At 39.5% G+C, this 20,227-nt stretch overlaps 1 protein-coding gene across 1 annotated transcript in view; it reads left to right on the forward strand.

Annotated features, from left to right (window-relative positions):
- Positions 1-20,227, forward strand: part of HIBADH (3-hydroxyisobutyrate dehydrogenase) — an 84,902-nt gene that overhangs the window by 61,638 nt on the left and 3,037 nt on the right. The window contains exons 5-7 of the mRNA XM_055708856.1: positions 9,255-9,388; positions 9,943-10,019; positions 16,927-17,083. Of these exons, the coding sequence (XP_055564831.1) occupies positions 9,255-9,388; positions 9,943-10,019; positions 16,927-17,083 (368 nt within the window). The remainder of the gene's footprint in view (positions 1-9,254; positions 9,389-9,942; positions 10,020-16,926; positions 17,084-20,227) is intronic.

Raw genomic sequence — 20,227 nt, forward strand, 5'->3', positions numbered from 1 at the left:
AAGATCCTTTCGTTTACAGCAACACTTCTCAGATTGGCATGTGGGACTGGAGAGTTTGGTACTGTCTTTTGTCTTTGGACAGCATCTTGCAAAACAGGGACCCAGCAACGGAAGTGCTAAAGAAAGGCTATTACAGCAGTCTTACAACAGAAGGCTGCATCTTCTGCCTTCAGGTTATTGTAGGAGGCAAACTATTTAATTCTCCCTCTCTTGCTGGGCTGCCCAGAACAGGTAGCATATTGTTCACCTCTCTTACATCTTTCTTTCAGTCTCTGCTACTACTAAGAAAATAGCTGCATTGAGCATTAATGCTGATGCACACAGTCTGATCCACTCGCCTTCATTCTTGCCTGTGCTTGTGGGAGGGGGAGCGGAGGAGGAGGAGGGAATTATTATTCTGCTGCTGACACAGGGAGAATGAGAGTGGCTTGATGCAACAGAAGATTATGTTCCCTGAGGATAAACAAACAGAAGGAGATAAATTAGGAGAGAGGATAATCCTGTTAATATGTGCATTCCTTAATTCTGATTCAGTCTTTCAAAACATATGATTTCACAGAGGTTAGAGATTTAATTAGTACCTGTAAACCATCTCTTAAAGTTTACCTTTTTGATTGTGGAGTAACGCTTGGAGTTGGCATTTGAGATGCACAAATTTGCACATAAACAGGAATTGTAGGTCGTGATATGAATATTGCGTGAGGGAAAAATAATAATGTGCACATCACCATACCTTCCTCAATTAAAAAAAAAAACAACAACCAACTTCATATTCTCTGGACTTTTTCACAATACTGTTTGTTAGGAAGTCAGAGCAGCTTATTCCTTGCAGTCTTCTGTTGCTTTTTCAGCAGAAGCTGGGCTATTGTGATATTTATCTGAATTCAAAGAAGGCTAATTAAAAGAGCTGCTGACAGTTGTTGTGATCTGACTTTGACTGGAGCTTGATGGTCATTATGGGTAAATAATGAACCAGGTCTGCAAATGTAGCAGCTGCCAACTTGGGATAGAAGAACAGCTATTGCGTCCAATTTAAGGATCTATCGACCGCTTCCCTTCTCCCTGCAGATCTTCCTAGCAGAAAACTAGTGTTTTCTACTGCTTTGTTTTGTGGTTTCAGCTATTTCTGATATAGTCTATAATTTTCTCTTAAATATTTAACCTAGTCCATTATTAGCTTTCAGAGTTAACAACTTTTCCATTGGGCTTTCTTTGCATTTTTGTTTCGGGCTTTGGGTGAGCTTTTTTGCAGTTTGTTTTTATGTACGACGTAACTGCTTAAATAACAATGCTAATGTGTATTTAATTTGCTGGTTGCTGCAGAATAAAAATCCGCTAGACTTTTTTTCTTTGTACAGCCATACTCTTAAGAAATTGTAAATTGAATTATGCTGTGAAGAGATGCTTCGACTTCCATAAGCGTGCTTTGGTCTGGAGTAATATTGAGTGCTAGCTGTATAAATCTTCAAAGCATTGACCTGAATCTCCATTTCCCTTTTTGTTCAAACATCACTAGTTTATGAGATACGGTGATGCAAAGCTCTATTTATCAGAAGAGAAAAACAGCAATGACTTTCATTAAGGCACACTTCCAAGTACATTGTCACTTCATCATGAGCTTTGCCTTGTCCCATTAGCAAGCAGGAATGGTGCGTTAAAGGGAAAATTTTAATAATAGATTAATTCAACTTTCTTCTAGAATCTCTGCCATTATAAATGCAGTACAGGTATTTAAAAGCCACCACAGAATTTGATATACACAAGAAGTTAGCGCATCTACCCAGCGTTTGCTCAGCTGCCATTAGAAAAGGCAGCGTGTGTTATGTAAAATGTACGAAGGCGCTTGTGCATAGTACATAATGCAGCAGAACTAGGGATCTTGCTGGGAAGAAATGATCCCAAGCGTGCCCCTGTAAGACAAGTCTTGCTTTGAGATATAATGATGAAAAATTGCCCATTTATTTGTGTCTTTGCGTTTCAGCAAAAATGAAACTTTGAGTCGTTGTCTGTGGTGCTGCTGCAGGGGTTTTATGCATGTATGTGTGCGTCCGTGTGCACGGGCGTTTCTGTTCTTGCTCTGCAAAGGCCAGCAATACGTTAACAAGGGGTTATGTTATGCTGGTTTATGTTAAACCAGATCACCCCCTAACATGTGCGGAGCCATTCATCTGTGTCACCAAAACCCAAGAGAACATCTGACATGGACTTTGAAACAGAAACAGTGATCACTTACAAATCAAACATGGCACGCTCTAAACCGATTGTGCACGGCAATCTTTTTGAGAAAGGACAACTAATTGAACATGATAAAGTGTAAAGTTAATTAACACCCTTAAATTTGTTGATTACTTTCACGGGATTATATTGTTCGTTGAGGAGCAGCTTTCTGTCCCAGCTGTCGCCTTTTTAGCAAACGTCCTGGTAAACAATAGAGACACCATAACAAGTCGTAAATGGTCCCTGTGACAGCAGCCCCTTGTGAGGCTGCATCTGTAGAAAATGATTAGAACAATTGCATTTTAAAGACGGCTCACATTGCTGCTCGGTCCCATCGGCCCTCTTCTTTATCTCCGCTGATGGCAGACTGGTTAAAACATTTAAGTTCTTTTGAGCAAATTAAGTGATTTACTGTGTTTTAGTTATATGGCAGCAGAATAGCTTCATAGGTCTAGCTTTGATGCTGATTTTTGCAATAGGGAGAAACACAAGTGCTCTGAGTGGTGGTTTGTTGTGGGCTTTTTTTTCTGAGACGGTTTAATGTGTGTGTTTCCTGGAAAAAGATTGAGGATGGCAGACGGTGTCTATGGAGCAAGTAGAAAAAAATTATACCCTATTTATATTTTATGAAATAAGTAGTATCCTCATTGTTATTTTAAATTTATAGTGTGGTTTAAAATATTCTGCATTTATTTCCAGTAGGGATTTGTAGCTGATTTCGCCTATACGTGCCTTTTAATTAGTTTTGCATTTATATATGTAGCAAAACAGTGGTAACCTTTTCTGTTAATCTTTCCTTGTGTGTCTTCCTTTAACTTTTTGTGAGTTGCAAAAGACAAAGTATTTCATGTGAGCTGGCAGGTACTTAAAAATAATTGCTTAGTCCTTAAAAACACACACACACAAAAGATACACAGATGCAGGCTTTCAAGTTCAACCTATCTGAAAGAGAGCAAACATGACAAGAACCTGCTTGTCTGAGGCAACTGCAGTCACTTAAGCTGCATTTTTGCAAAAATACTGGAATAAAGGACCAGTGTTCCCTTGCATTTCCCAAAGCGCAACAGGCAAAGCCTCAACTCTTACACTTGAGAGTGCAACATTGTAAAACGGGAGACAGGATTAAAACTCTAGCACTGTTTTTCTTGTTTATTTTTTTTTCCAGTTTAGATCACAAAATTAGTTGTTAAAAGTGCTCAATAGACTATGTTGAATTAAAAAATGACAAAATAGATGGTTTTTTGCCTAAACTTCTTGATGTTACAGCCCTCATGTCCAGCTTGTCCTTTGGAGTCTCTGAAACAGCTGTATTCACATTGTTTCAGTTTTTCTTCTCAACTTTGTCAGCAACAAATTTTTTTGTCTGCAGGTGCAAGGCAACAGTGGTTTAAATATTTTGGCACAGCGATATGCTTGGGTGCTTTGTGTTTTCAGCAACATAACCGTTTTCAGCATCACCACTGTGATGATGCTGTGACACATAGCCTTATAGTATCATTTGTTTTTAACAATAAATGCATTAAAACCAAAAGCAGATACTCTCTTGTCACATCTTTACATGAACATTGTTTTTTTCTAGCAAATTGTATTCTTAATAATAAGCAAGGTGATTGAAGCCAAGCTGCTTTAATGATGTAACTATAGAGGTAAGACTTCCTTTTTTTTTTTTTTTTTTTTTTTTGTACCAGAAACATCAGTGGCCAATTAAAAAGACTTTTTCTAACACACTAAATACTGTTGTAATAAGCAATGAAAAGTGAATATGGAAGGCCAGGATGCCTTGGCTACTGAACTAGGCTGCCAGGCCTGGAGGCTAAAACTCGAAGTCACCTCCAAACTGTCCCAGGATAGCTGGGACCAGTTTCTGTTGTCATATGAGGGCTTCTAAGTCACCATTCACATTATTCACATTTTCATCTAAAATTTTGAACTTGGGAACCACTCTGCATCAGGTTCATGGAGCAGTCCAGTGGCAATGAAAGTGAGAAGCACGTGGATTGAACTAATCCTTGCCCCACATGTAACTCAGCTAGAAGCAACAGGATAGTTTGAAGACCAGTTCTTTATGTACCTCTTCTGATAAAATAAATTAATTTTTCAGATCTTACTGCAAAACCTTTTTGCACCATAGCAGGAAACCCATCTCCACGTTATATGCTGTGGTATAAAGTACTGCAGCACTACTTTATAACTTCTCAACATGGTTCTTCCCAGATACATTTTTTTGCATGTCTCTCCACTAGCTAGACCTCTTATCATATATATTTGAAAACCTGTTCCTGCCAGTTTATATCTCTGGGAAAAACTCTGATGGTGTTATGACCTCCTGACATGGAGCTGAGCTACTCTGTGGGATCTGCTGGTGCAACCTCCTTCTGCATACAGGTGTGGGGGGATCATCCTAGAGAAGCTGAGCGTAGGACTTGGTAGATGAGGGGAGAGCGGTGGGTGGTGCCTACGCTGACCTGAGCCAGGCTTTTGGCAGTGCCCCCCCCCCAGAGCCCCCAGGCAAGCTCAGGAGCTGGCTGGGTGAGCGGGCAGTGATGGGCTGAGCGCGGGCTGAGGGCAGAGCTCAGGGGCTGCGACCAGCGGCGCAGAGCCCAGCCGGGGGCCTGTAGCCAGCGCTGTGCCCCAGGTCAGCGCTGGGTCCCGTCCTGTTCAGCTGGGTCATCGGTGACCTGAGGGGACGGAGCGCAGCCTCGGCAGGTCTCCCGATGGCACAAACTGGGAGGAACCGCCGGGACACCAGCAGGCCGTGCTGCCCTCAGCGAGGCCTGGGCAGGCTGGAGAGCCGGGGGGAGGGGACCTCATGGGGTCCCACAGGGGCCAGCGCGGGGTCCTGCCCTGGGGAGGGACAGCCCCTGCACCGGCACAGGCTGGGGGTGGGCTGCTGGGGGGCAGCTCTGCGGGGAAGGGCCGGGCGGTGCTGGGGGACAGCCGGTTGCCCGCGGGCCAGCGGTGGCCCTGTGGCCGAGAAGGCGGGTGGGAGCCTGGGGCGCGTTAGGGGCAGCGTGGCCAGCGGGTGCAGGGAGCTGATCCTGCCCCTCTGCTCGGGCTGGTGAGGCCCATCGGGAGTGCTGGGCCCAGCGCTGGGCTCCCCAGTCACGGGAGACGGGGAGCTGCTGGGGAGGGACCAGCGGGGGCTGCGGAGCTGGTGAGGGGCCTGGAGCACCTCCCTGGTGAGGAGAGGCTGGCAGAGCTGGGGCTGTGTAGCTGGAGAAGGCCGAGGGGGGTCTCACCCGTGCGTACCAACACCTTAAGGGTGGGTGGCAGGAGGACGGGGCCGGGCTCCTTCCAGTCACTTCCAACCCTGACCAACCTGTGATTCTGTGACTGCAGCCACAGGCTCCAGCAGTCTTGCTTTGCAGCAGAGGAAATCTTCATATGCTAATCACAAATACAGTTTCTCAGAAAACCATTCCCTGAAGATGAGAAGAGGCTTTTTGTATTTTAGAAAGAACAAATCTGTTCTGAAGGACTTTTGACCCTAATGAGCAGTGGTACATACATACATCTCTTAGGTGGTAAGAGATCTTCAAAAAAAATCAAAAGATAAAAAAAAATCATTGGCTTTTTAAAATTGTATTAGCTGTGCTGCTTTCTTCATTGCTCTTTTTACTGTTAGAAGCTGATAATACTTTACTGGCTTGTGTTGTTGGTAAGGAATCTGTGATTGTGAAATAAAGCTGTGCATTCTTGTGTAATGATTTTTTATTTCTATTTTTAGCTGAAGTTACAGTTCTTGTACTCTTAGACTCCCTGCCGGAATTTTTTTAAATTGCCAGTGTTATAAATTCGCTGTGTTGCTTGTGATAAAATAGCTGATAGTTGGTAAGAACCCTAGATGATAAAATTTACCCTGAAGGAAACAGGTTTTTGTTTTTAAAAAGAGAATTTTCCAAGCCTTCTGCATTATACAACAAATTGCTCTTTTTTTCTACCTAATTTATTTTTTCTATGTGAAATGTGTTTGAACAAGTGAGAGAGTGCAGCTGTCAGAAGATTAACCAGCTGAAAACTATTGTCAGCATTAATTTTGCTCTAATAAATGACTCTCTGAAGCTATTTAGCAGTCTGTAATCTAGATACAAGGCTATTGACCTATGATGGATAGTACTGGATTTTGTTTGTAAGCTTTGACTTAAATTGTCTACTTAATTTGCTGCAGGTCAGATCACAGGATTAGTGGTAAAGGCTATTATGTGGTTTGAATAAAAATAGCTAGAGGAATGGAATGAAAATCATTGTGTTTATTAATGTAGCAATCTTTGTGGTCATGTACATAGTAAGCTGGTAGCCAACATGATGACAATGACCTGTTTGTGTTAGCTCTAAATCTGGGCTTTGCCCTTAGCACAGTTCTTGTGAGTTGCCCAAGGAGGAGTTGTTCTAGTGAGATTTAAGGATTGGCTGCAAATAGGGTGTCTCTCAACCTGAGCGGGAAGATCTTTACCAGTCGATATTTCAGTACCTCAACAGTTGTATGTACAGACTGATTTTTTTTGAAGTCGTGGACCTGACTGAGTTCTTCTGGATGCTCCAGTTACTGCACTCACCAGTACAAGAAAGATACAGATTTACTGGAGTGAGTCCAGCTAAGGACCATGAAGATGATGAAGGGACTGAAGCATCTTTCATATGAGGAGAAACTGAGAGTGCGGAGACTATTTAGCCAGAAGAGAAGGCTTAGGGGGAATCTTACCAACATGTATAAAAACCTGATGGGATAGAAGGAAGAAGAGGGAGCTAGAACCTTCTCAGTAATGCCCAGTGACGGGACAAGAGGCAATGGGCACAAATTAAAACACATGAAAGACTATCTGACACACAAGAAAACACTTTTTTACTGTTAGGATAGTAAAACACTGGAAGAGGTTGCTTAGAGAGGCTGTGGAGTCTCCATCCTTGGAGACATTCTAAAGCCGACTGAACATGGTCCTGGGCAACCTGCCTCAGCTCGAGCAGCAGGGTTGAACTTCCTGATCTTGAGAGGTCCCTTGCAACCCCAGCAATCCAGTGATTCTGTGATTCTAGGTGGTAATGTAGGTTGAGCAGCTACTTCTTCAGTGGAAGCCGCTTTTCTCTGTTGCCTATTTTCACATGATTGGTAGGTATTTACTATTTTTGAGAGCTTGATCTATCAAATTTGTCTGAAATTCTTCAGTGACTTCAAAAGGAGATACATGTTGGAAGGCAGAATGGGGGAAATAAATGCTTGACAGATACAGAAAGGGGCATTGGTAGACATAGTCACACAGAGCAGTTGCACAAAGACAGTACATCAATTGAAATTTTAATGGGAAAGCTATCAAAAACTCTTCAAATTCTTCAGCGTGAGGAGCTGCAGTGTAACTGCCCTTGATGTCGAAAAGGAAGTCCAGTACTGACTGCTTCACTCTTTAGCTGTGGTGCAGCACTTACAGGGCCTTAAGGCTTTAAGCTGAGAGAAGCTCTGATGAGCTTGGTATGGTTGCTCACCTTAGCAGGACTTTTTGTGCAAAAACTTGGTTGCCATGGTGGCTTAGTTGTGGCCTTATTGTTTTTTCTATTGTTTTTATTGCATAATTTCATTTATTACTGGGGCACAATGAAAACAGAAATGTCCTGTTTAAGTAGGATATATTTCTAACAGAATAACTTTTTTGCTATTTGAGGTTAGATTGTATTTTTTGTTTCTTTGCTTATTTTTTAAAAAAGCTCTGTCTTCAACTGATAAGCTTTTTAAGAGTGCATTTTCACTTGTCACTACACAACAACTAGCTCACTGAAGGCAGTTCCAGTTACACTCTGGAAACTATTTCAATAGAAACATTTATTAATATTTATTAATGTTTATTATGGTAGCTAGTTGGCAACAAAGAACTGTGAACCATAGCTGGAGAGCAGCCTGATTTACTGTAGAAATGAAATCCAAATGGTCTGCCATGTGGAGGAAGCACAAACTGTTTCACTGGGACATTCTATTTGTAAGAACACTGTACCTAGTTGAGCACATTTAATTTGAAAGTAGGTTGTTATCTACAGATGTACATGCTAACAGACCAAGTTTGATGCATAGAACAGAAAATATACAGGGGCTATGCTTCTTGCTGGAGTGAAAAATAGTGAGGAAGCTGTGTTCATCAGTTTGGGCCAAATTTTCCTAGCAGTTCGATCCATTAAATGTTGGGGATGGGGAGATGGAGGATGTACGAGTAATTCTTACTAGAATTGGGCTTCTTTTGAGGAATAGCGTATTTCATGGAAAAAATTGCTGGGTTTGTGCTTAGGAAATATATAATCAAAGAACTATGTTGTGTGCTTACTGACCTATGATAAAGACAGGACAGGTTTATAGGAATAAAACTGGGCATAGTGTGTTTGTGTGTGTGAATCATTTTTATATTGTTTTTTTACATAGTTCTTTATGTCATTGTATATGTGTTAAGTTTTTATGTTGGAAACTCAACGTTTCTCAAATTAAGTAGAATTTTGCTTCAGATTAGAAATGTAATAAACTGCAGGGATTCAGAAGTAATGGTTTTATATGTCTGTGTCTTTCAGATGTTCAATTACATGAAAATCAGAAAGCATTGATAAAAATTAGCCTAGGTTTGGAAAAGCTGGTAGAAGCAGACTTAACTTTGAGCAGTAGTTTGACAATAGTTGTATGCAGAGTAGTTATAAAAAATAGATATTTTTTTTAGTAGTTCAGATACAGTGAATTTTGTTGGGTGCAAAGTTGCAGGGAAGGGTTGATTGTTTCTTTGTATGAAACTATAGTGATACTGCCAGTTGTCTGTAAATCTTGTGAATTGTTTATCCACCAGTATGCCTGAAAGATAAGGTGGCTTTATCTTCATCAAATGTTTGAGAATTAAGATCTCTGATCCTGCAAGTAATGGGACTGTAGGCTTGCTTTTACTTAGGCTTTGGGAGATTTATTGTAAGTGAAGTGTTAAGCACATAAATTTTACATCATCAGACCCTTACTGGTAGAATAAACTACCACAGTTTTTTTAAATAGTGATATTAAATTCAATGTTGTCCTGATTCAGGTGTTGGAGCTGCTCGAGCTGGAAACCTTACTTTCATGGTTGGTGGAGTAGAACAAGAATTTGATGCTGCCAAAGAGTTACTGACATGCATGGGTTCTAATGTGGTCTACTGTGGAGAGGTTGGAACTGGACAGGTAATGCTTCCTGAGGGGTTACTAGTCATCTCAGTCTTTTATTTTTGTTGCTTTGGTTTTCTTTAATGATACCTACTCTTTTATTCCAGTACTAAATGCATGATAATGTATCTTCATACTCCTTTGCTTGTTCACTTGTCTTCAACCATGTGTTTGTAAAATAACTTGTATAGCTTACCACAAAAACCATCTGATGTGGTGCTTTTCTCCACATTGGCTTGTTGAGATTATACTCCTTAGAGGACAAAGATTTTGATTTTGTTTCTTCTAAATTTAGATTTAATGAATGTTCTGAAGGACAAAGAGCCTTTACATGCCACGTATGCTAACCAAGCTACTAGACTAAGAAAAAAATATTTCCTAATCTCTGAAGGAGCCACAGGGCAGCTTTCATTGACTTCATCTATCATAGATTTGTGCTTTCTGGTGCTACCTTTAGAAGAGAGTTGTCGGGACACATTTAACCATAGTGTCCCAGACCTAGTTAAAGAAGATTCTGCCATGTTAGGACTGTGAAAATGCAGAAAGTAATTGATGGTTTAACTTATTTTCAGGCTGCAAAGATCTGCAACAACATGCTCTTGGCCATCAGTATGATTGGAACTGCTGAGGCTATGAATCTTGGAATCAGGTTTGTTTGACTTTTGTATTGGATGCAAGCATTTTTTCTGTGTTAACAGTTTTTGTGGATTATGGCTGACTTTTGCTGAGACAAGGATGATTAGATGACATAGATAAACGCTTTCCAGAAATTCTTTTATAAAGCCATTAACATGCTAAAGGGATTATTTAAGTAAAGTAGGGCTCTTCAGAACAGGAATATTCTCCTGTATTGGCTGTATACTCGTCGCATTCTGCATCTGAAGTTAAGAGTTTATTTGTTCTGTTGTAGTGCAATGTACAGTGTCTGTCTTGCATTATAAACATGCAAAGGTAATATAGAGGTAACTTTGTGTTTGCATTCTAAGCTAATGTACAGTATATTAAGAGTATTATACTCCCATATGGCTCTTCTTGGCTTTTACTTTGCCAAATTAGTCCAAAATGCATTGTAAATTAAAACCTCTAGTACAGTATGTATATTAAATGAAGACCAAAGCATAAAAAAGTATCTACCTTTCTGTTTGACATTATCACTGCAATTTGTCATAATCAAAGCTCCTACTTTGTCAAAAAGCTGGAGTATGCTCCACTACACTCTTGCCAATGCTAAGACTAGCATTTCTTTTCTAGCAGTTGGTACGTCTGACTTGTAAGTGGCAGCATATTCAAACAAAATTATTTTTCCTTTCCAATTGTAACCTATTTATTTTGCTGTGGCCTTTGAGATTTTGTTTTGTTTTCTAATAGAGTACATGCAAGTACCAGTTCAAATCACAGTATTCGATCCTTTCATAAACTTTTTTAGCCAGATCTAAATAATTTGCAAATTTATAGACAGGGAAGTCCTATGTTGGAAGACATTATCTTGCAATTGAGTATGTTTTAAGGCTCTTCATGAATTATTTATCTGCACAGTTGCATCCTTAAAATTGGCCTGCTAAAACTACAGATATTGTAGATACTTATCAACTGGCTTTAGACCGTGTGTTCATGTGGATTTGATGCACTCTAAAACCAGCAAGAGGGCATCAAATGCTTAAATAAATAAATAAATAAGCCTACATATGTGCACATACACGAGGCAATGTAATGGATTCACATTTCCTCTTAATTACCATATCAAGATGCAGTTGTTTTATTGAATTGCCCTTGTCTCAGATGTTAGACTATCTTGACCTATTAAGTTGTCATGTTGTAATTGAGATAAAAGAGGAATTTGCTTTGCATCAGTGCTAATTGGTTTATCAATATCCTGTACCATTTACATTTTCAAATTGAGAGTCTGTAAGATACTGAAGCATGTCTGCATCAAGCCATAATAAAACAGTAGCATTGTTTACAACTATTGTAATTCAGTGTAGTGCAGAGCTTTCATCAGGTTCTGTTTTAAGTCATGGTTCACTTAATAAAGCATATGTAACTGATTTTTCATTATGTTTTTATCTACTTCTATAGGAATTATATAAAATAAAATCAAGAGATTTGGAAGACAGATATTCTGGGTGTATAAGCACTGTGCAGGATGGGTTGGTGTCTGCAGTCATTGTAGCTTGAAGGGGTTGAGAATTTTCATTTTTCATTTTGCCCTTTTCCAGTTTAAATTTTGGCTGAATTTGTATTCAGCGTTTGTAAGCAAAAATCCAGTGTGAAGGTGGCGATATACAAATCTCCCTACCCTACAATCATGGTAATTAAGAAGGAAGTGTACTTACTGCAGAAGAAACCTGCTGATTGTAACCCAAATTATACAAAGAGCAAAATCTCATTTAGTCCGAAACAGCATGAGTTTTAAGACAGAGGCAGTCATTTAAAGCCTTATGAAGTCATTTGGAACCCTTGCACTGATTTTAATGTGTTGTGATTTAAATCCTGGAGAAGATCACTTCTGCTTGTAACTAGAATAAGAGCTTTTCTACTTTTGGTGTGTACAAATTTGTAATATACAAGTTAACAATTGCAATTCTAATTATTAGAAATGTTGCTATATTAATAAAACTAACAGATTTTTTTCCAAGTCTAAAATTCAAAAGAATTGTGTGGCTGCATAGTCTGGAGAGAGTAGGAAGTTGAACGTGATTTATTAGATTGATGCGTAACTGGTGAAGGAATTCTGACTCTGATCTAACGATGGTAAAAGACACTGGAAATCTAAAAAATTCATAATAGGAATTGTGGAGCTTAGACATGTTCTTAACTTTTAGATAGAATATAAAATATCTTCATGTCATGCATTGTGTATATCTTCTACATCATTTAAATCTTGAGTTTTAGGGACTTTGGATAATTAGTTATTCAAAATATTGCTAACTGAACTAAATGTAACTAGAAAGTCGTATTACAGCACCTTCCAGAAACAAATATATAGTCTGAGCTTAAGTCTTCAAAACAGTGTGATATTAGTTCTATTAATAAACCACCTCTTCTCTAATGTTTTCGTAAACCATGAAGCCTAAATTTTCATTTTCTGAAGCAGAGGGTTACTGTTTTATTCATTTCACATTTTTAAATTACATCTGCTATTGTTTTATTTATTTGATATTTAAAATTATAGAATTGTTCCAAAATTCAACATAAGTAGCAAATAGAATGTGGTGAGGAGGAAGGAAAATTGACATTAATGAGCAAAAATTCCACAATAAACTTACAGAAAAATAAGCAATATTGCTATGTAATTGCTGCATTTATATTCCACTTGCTTTTCTACTTTACTCTGTCATCATCTTTATTTACTAAACATCTTCATTTACTAATGAAGGTGTTCATTTGCACTGGAAGTGATTTGATTTAGATTCCATAACTAATTTAAAAAAAAAAAAATCCACCCTGAGTTCTGACCACTGAAAGGCTTGTTTTGTTTTTTCCATTAATTTCCTGATGCTTTATGAATGTCGCTACTATGAATGTCTAAAAGTTAGAAGGTGTGGCAGACATTCTGGAAATGAATTCACATTGTCATTTGTATTTTCTTTTTTTCTAGCATGGTAGTGCAACTTGTCAGTAGAAAAATCTTGAGTAGATTTTACTATATGGTTTTATGGATAATGTGCATATTGGAAAATACTGTACTGACGTACTGTTTCAAACCAACACACAGAGTACATGTAAACTTCACAAATAAGAAATAAAAACGTTAAGTGATATAGTTCACAGCCAGAGACTATTTTTCTTTTTGCTGATCATCTCAGTGTCAGTAACTGAGTTCCAGTGAAACAATGTCTAATACTAGCAAAATAAAGCTCGGAAATTAAAATACTGCTGATACCTGGCTTGTGTTTAGATCAGATGGAAGTTACTGCCTGTCAGGCAGCTTGCGGTCCCTTCAGAAACTGCCTGCACAGAGTCAGGGGAGGGCTTATGTGGTGACACAAGACAGGGCAAGATTGCTTAATATGGTTGGGATATAAGGGACAAGGAGAGCAATAAGGGCTCTGTGGCAATAACCTCCCTGCAAAATGACATTTCTACTTCCAACAGAAGAGGAAGTTGTCTCTATGATGAGGGACTGCAGTGGCACCCGGATTTATATCAAAAGCTGCAAGTACAGCTTTTTCCTAAGCAATTTTACTGTATATGGATTTGTGCCCGCTTGCTTTCATAAAATGAAAACCAATAAAAGAACTTTGCTCTCTGATGCTGAGTCTAAATGTAGTTTCAGTCTTTAGATCTGGTTTCTGTGTGTACCGCTGGGCTGTAGCTGGAAGACATGAGCAGAAATGGGAGTCAACAGCGTAGAAAGGAGCATATGCTGCAGGCTGAGGGATGATTAGCCCTGGGCACATCCCCATGGCAAATTTTAGAGAGTGCCTTGAAAAAAAGAATTCCTCTGGGAGCACTGTGGCTCTGGCATTTTTAGCTGTTGTAGAAGGGTCCTAAGGTTCTGCTTGAATATTTGCAATGTCGTGTGATATTTATCTGAAGCACCTTGAGATGAGAAACTCTCTCAACAGCTCAGCTACTTCTGTTGTTACACCTTAAAATGAGACCAGGATGTATCATTTTTGTGAGGTACCATTTCAATTTTTCTGTCTGTTCCAGACTGAACTCTTGGCGGAGGGTATGAAAATTTCAGTATGTGGTTTTATCAAAGCTCAGCAAAACTTGAGTTTTTAGCAGTGGCTGGAAGGGTTCCTGCTTTAACCTTTTTTTGGTATGTGTGTCCATTGCTGAGTTTCTGCCGTTCAGCTCATTAGGAATGTTATTGAAGAAGCATTGATTTGAGGAAAGCAATTGTTTTTGCTCTATTATAAGTACAGTTAATACATGGGCTTCTTTTCTGCTTATAAGGGAGAAGAACATTTTGGTAATTGTAAATTCACACGCGCATGCACAAGCTCTTACCATGTCCAATGGCAAGTTGTTATGGGGACTGGCAGACTGTCATCATTTTGATAGCTTGAGCAGTATATCTCTTGAACAGCAATGGAGCTCTTATGCAGAGAGTATCGTATGTTCCCAGCCAATTTACAGGGAAACAGCAATAACATTTTATCATGGTTGAGAGCCCAGTAGCTGCTTCCTATTAAACTTGCCCTTTCAGATACCTGTCTTGGATTAATTTGTTGATTTCAAATGGAAACTCAGTCTTCTCCACTGAAGCATGACTTTCTAGGATAGACTCTCACTGAATGACAATTACTGTATATTCTAGCTGGTTTCAGACCATTACAAGCTTTGGGCACAGTGGAAGACAGAGGATGACTTCAGTAACTGATTTTAATATATGTCTAATTTAACTGTCAGTTATATATGCACCAGTGGATGAATCCTCAGAAAGATGAAATGCAAAGCACTTCTAACTTGCTCTTATTAATGATACACTTGCTGCAAAGGAGAAAAAAAAAAAACCCAGGTTCAGGTCTCCTGAAGAGAATCTGCATGGTGTTTAAGAGCAATGAATTTTGAAGAAGCAGGGATTTAAACTGACACTATCTTCCTTTCTCTTTTCCTAGAGCAAGAGTAGCCAGATCTAGTGCAGACAATATTTTACACGTCTGTATAATACACACATATCTTTTAAAGTAAGAGGTAGTTGGAACACTGTGAGAAGAGCATTCTTTGGGAGGGTTATATGCATTTTGAAATAATAAGCTCTCTGTCTTGTAGTATACTCATAGCTGTAATTACAGGCCTCTGCATGCACCTAGATATGACACAAGCAGGCACTAAATTGTTAAAAATACTGATCTGGATGTAACGACAATAAGGAAAAAAACAAGCCAAGAGATTTGTTTTGGCCAAAAATAAGCAACCTCTGTGTATCTGAAAGCTCAGGCATTGTCTGCTCCCAGTACGGGATTTTTGGATGACAGCAATTAAAGCAGATATTCAGAGTGGCTCTTGATGAAGACTTTGATGCACTATGCAAAGTAGAAGTACCATTCAAATACTCTGAAAACATATTGCTGCTGGAAAAAACATTTTTTAAAGAAATGGCATTTGAAAGCATTCATTTGAGTCAGAAGGTTGGGAAAAAAATGGGGAGGGGAATAAAGCTTGATCCCATTCAGGCCAGCAGGAGACTTCCCATTGAATTCCAGAGGCTGCTGCAAGCAATTCATAAAAAAGAGTGCACAGCGGTAATGCTAAAAAGCTCCCTTTGCAGTACAGAAAGTGATCCTGCTTTGCATTAGGAGGGCAGAATTGCAGAAGACACGTGCTGTTACAGGAACAGGAGCCATGCTGTAGGGCCCACTGTCTTACATGTAGTTTTACAAATCCAAAATGTCTACTGGAATAAATAGACATAAATTTTAGCAACTCTTCCATTGGTAATGAACTTTTCCCACCTACAAATTAAAATGTTGAGTGCTACAGCATTGGAAGTGGTACTAGGATCGCCATGGCTATGGAGATTGGCAAAGAATCTGTGGTGTAACAGCTAATGGAAAGAGTGTTGACTTCTACAAAAATCCTTTATAGAAGGTTGTGATATATTCCTTTTACAATGTCCTTTTCTCATCTTGGGTTGTTACTGGAGATAATTCCATTGCTTTTCTTTTTGTCACGAGTATAACTGAACATTTGTACAACTGCTGCTGCTTGTCGTTGGTATAAATGCGATTGATATAAAATTACACTTGCAACTTAGTATCAGCATAAATATGAATTCATAAGAGGGTTAATTTCCTATAATATTGAAGAACTTTCAGGGTCTACACTGAGCAGCAGTTTATGCCATCAGCTCCGTGATAGAACAAACGGTGTTTCTACTTGGACAAGCTTTGTTGTATCAGAATCAGTAACCTTATCAACAGTTGACCCAGAACTAGAATATGTTTGCGAATAGATAACATATCTCACAGTGAGAGGCAGGCTTGCCCCACAAGCAGGAGGATATAATGAAGATTTAATAATAGCAAAGCAAAGAATGTACAGGTGTATACAATAGTAATATTTTTGGGTAAGTGTAGCATTTTTGTTCACATTATTAGAGCAGGATCATTTGCATTGTCTTGTTTACATCAAAAATGCACTAGCATTGCTGTATAAAGACATCACACAAGTACTTTCACACTGCCATACTTGCTTGTGAATTTTTTGATTTGTTCAGCTTTAGAGAATACAATTTTGATATGAAGAACAAGTATGTGACATAGTAGGTAGCAGAACAGAGAATGCCTTTTAGTAATTGAAATACAAGGGAACTGCTGTTCTCAGAGGACCTTTATTTTGCTTGCACTTTCAGAATTGCTAGGTGAAGGGGATTTGCTTAGTGCAAAAGGAAAAAAGCTCTGAAAGCCTAGTGCTTAAATGGTGGATTGATGCTCTTTGATTTAAGATACAGCATCCCTACCCCCAATATCAATACTCTGTCATTTTTCATGACTTACATATAATAAAGGGAGAGAATTACGGTAGGGTCCTAAGATATAAAACAAGTCACCCGTGTCTTGTGCATTTTGACATTAACACTTCTCTTCCTTGACCTTTGACAGATTAGGCCTTGACCCAAAGCTGCTGGCCAAAATCCTGAATATGAGCTCAGGTCGCTGTTGGTCAAGTGACACATACAACCCTGTTCCTGGAGTGATGGAAGGAGTACCATCTGCTAATAATTATCAAGGTGGCTTTGGAACAACGCTTATGGCTAAGGTACATAACACTTGCATGTAAAGTATGTACAGTTGCTTCTTTCTGGGCTTCTAGCAAATTCTCTTCTCAGTGAAAAATTACGTTTACAGGGAAATATGTGTGCATGAACAGAGGGGAACCCGATCTCTTACTGTAGCCTTGAATTACTGAGCTGTGTGGGGAGATTTTCCATAGCCGCCAGCCTCTTTCCAGCCACTATTACTGCTGAGCCACTCAGTGAGATTATAGGCACTGTCTTTTGGAGTTCTGTCTTAATCCAGGAGTCCTTATGGACTTCTGTGTATGGCAAGCATTCAGCAAGCCATTTAGGTACCTCTTGCATAACTGCTCTAAAATTTAGGAGCCTAAACTCAAGCGATTTGGGGAAATCCAGGTGACCTAATTAGGTGCAAATAGTGGCATAAACATCTAAGATTTTGGGCCCAATCTCTTCCAGACGTGCCCTCTAGCATCCCCTTCTTTGCTACACCAGCTGCTTATGTGCTTGTCTTTCTGCCTAAGGCCATTTGGAATGCAGAAAGCAGACAAGTTACAACCCACACCATTGCAGAGTTATTTTCTGCAGGTATCTGCACCTGTGAGCTCTCCTGTATCGTCTTTGTTGGTAGCAGAAGTAGTGCTTCTTATGAGTAATAACCTAGTAATCTAAATTACTTGTCCATGATGTAGGAGATCTGGGGTTTAGGTCCTTCTCAGCACTCAGAAGTTGTAACCTACAGCTATCCCATCCCAGGAGAGTGCACTTACTGCCATGCTCTTGGCTGTTCTAGGAAAAGCATTGTCCTGAGTCACCCTGTTGTCATGAAAGCAAAACTCTTAGAGGCCAGAGGAAAGTAGGCAAGGAGGTCAGGGCTCTGCATCCCACTGGTGAGGACACAGTTAGAAGAAGGAGCTGTAGAACTGTGACTCTTGAACTACTTTTGCATTTAGCACAATGCTTGCCTAAGGTAAATTATAAAACCAGCCCTGAAAGAGATCCTTCATCGAAGCATGTAAATGCAGGAAATAATTTCGCACTGAGTATTAGTTTCATAGGGATACTGTCCTGAGGGAGGCACCTGAGTTCATATAGGACAGATTTTAGGCATACCAGTTTATGAGCACTCCCAACTCCATCTGGCCATTTTCAGCTCTTCCATGTACAATGGAAATTAAGCAGTTAAAACTAAAACAACGTTCTCAGAGCTGGTGATCAAACTCACGCAAATCTCCACAGTGCTGGAGTTCCTGTATGTAATACCTGCCTACTGATACTGTTCCTGTCATTTTGCAGTTGACTTATGTCAATTGGTGCATTTGCATATTCAGTGGAATTAGCCAAATTCTGTCCAGAGTGGGCCAGAGTATTTTTGCATGTGGTAACACCAAAAGATTTTGCTAATGCTGCGTGTCTCAAAAGCCCTCAGTGGTCAGCCTACAACATTTTACATTTATAGACCAACAACCAGGAGCTTTCATTTCTTTGAGGATGTGTTTAAACATGCTGGGAAAGCAGCAGGTTTTACGTCATGTATGCAGCATTGAACACAGGGGACAATAAAGTGTTATTTAGATAACTGATTTATAAAATGTGTTAGGTTATTGTTTGGAGTTTGCTGGGCTATTGAGTAGCGGTAAGCAACCTGATCTTGGCCCTGCCTTAAAGCTCCTGCCGTTTCCAGAATCTGTTCTGCCTGTTGTGCCCTGTGTAACACTGCAATCTCTGTTCTCATGATTCATAACTCTTACTCTTACCCAGAATAACCTCATAGTATAAATGAGATGCGGGCACATATTTCCTTCCCTCCGTTTTAAATTTCTTTGTAAAGAGTTTTTTCTTTTGGTCTGCTTTTAAGAGGGATCTTCATCTCCTCTGGAAGCAGCCTTGAAAGATCTTCCTTTCATTAGAGGAATAGCAGCCTGGCTTGTGCCTGTTGAAACTGCCATCTTCTGGTTATAAAGCATCAGTGATAACTAAGAGGAGAGGTCCTCAGAGAGGTTTGTAATTGCTGTTCGCCTCTTCTGATTATGCCTTCCAGCCGGTCCTGAAGAGTGCCTTCTTTAGGCTGGAATCCTCAGTAAGAAGGAAAAGCACTGCATTTCTCTCATGCCTCTTGCACAATGCTATGTTATTCTATATAGACAGAAGATTACCTGAATGAGTAAGTAGCCAAGACAGCTGATCACGTTCAGGGTATTATTTGTTGCAGTGGTGACCTCTTTTAAGACACTGCTCCTTAGTTTGTGGAAAGACTTGCTACTGTCCATTTCATTTGGTATGTGACATACCATGCAGTTTGTGAATTGTTTGAGACGGGGACTTTTTTTCCTAGGAAATACAGAGCATGCTTTTGCCACTTAAAAAAGAAAAGCTATATGCAAAGGAGAAAGAGGTAGGAACAACCTGGAGGTTGAGAAGAAAATACTCCACCATGAAAATATCTAAGAGTGACTCACAGTCACTAAACACAGTTACCGAACTTCAAGTTACTGCTCACTTATCAGATATGGTAGAAGTCAAAGGCTTTCTTAAAAATATTTTTTCAGCAGTGGATCTGTCAAACAAAGCCAGGTGTTCCTTATTTTAAGTGTCTGGGACAGAAAAGTTTGTCAGACACCTCTGAAAATCTCTTCAGTCTTGAAATCTGATATCGAAACATAGACTTTAGTCAGCTTCATGAGAAATCTGCTCTAAAGATTTTGCATTTAAAAGATCTAGTTTACTTCCCCTCGCCATCTTTGTGTTCGAGGCATTGCAGGCCAGAAGTTCTATCTTTCACTCACAACACAGTGGCTAATTAAATGTCATCTTTGAATCCCGAGAAGAGCTCAATTTGTATCATAATATTCTCGAGTCATGTTGAGACAGCCTTTGAGCTTTATTCCAAATGGCAGTTTCATTTATGTCCTATGCAAAATAAATGTGAGGAAACATATTTTCAAAGTGAGCATTGGAAGCATATTCTGAAAAAGAATCTGTTTCCCTATTCCAAGCTGAGAAAAAGTGGTCAGAATACTCAGTACAGTGATACATCTGGAAGGTGTTGTCAGTTCCAAAGAGTATGAAAGGAGCCATAAACTATGCTCTGATTTTCACTTTTCCAAAAAGGTCAGCAAAGGGCAGATTTCTTTCAGAGCTGTTTTGTACTATTTTCACTTTAGGAA

This window comes from Falco cherrug, chromosome 4 (genome assembly GCF_023634085.1).
Source record: "Falco cherrug isolate bFalChe1 chromosome 4, bFalChe1.pri, whole genome shotgun sequence".
NCBI lineage: Eukaryota > Metazoa > Chordata > Aves > Falconiformes > Falconidae > Falco > Falco cherrug.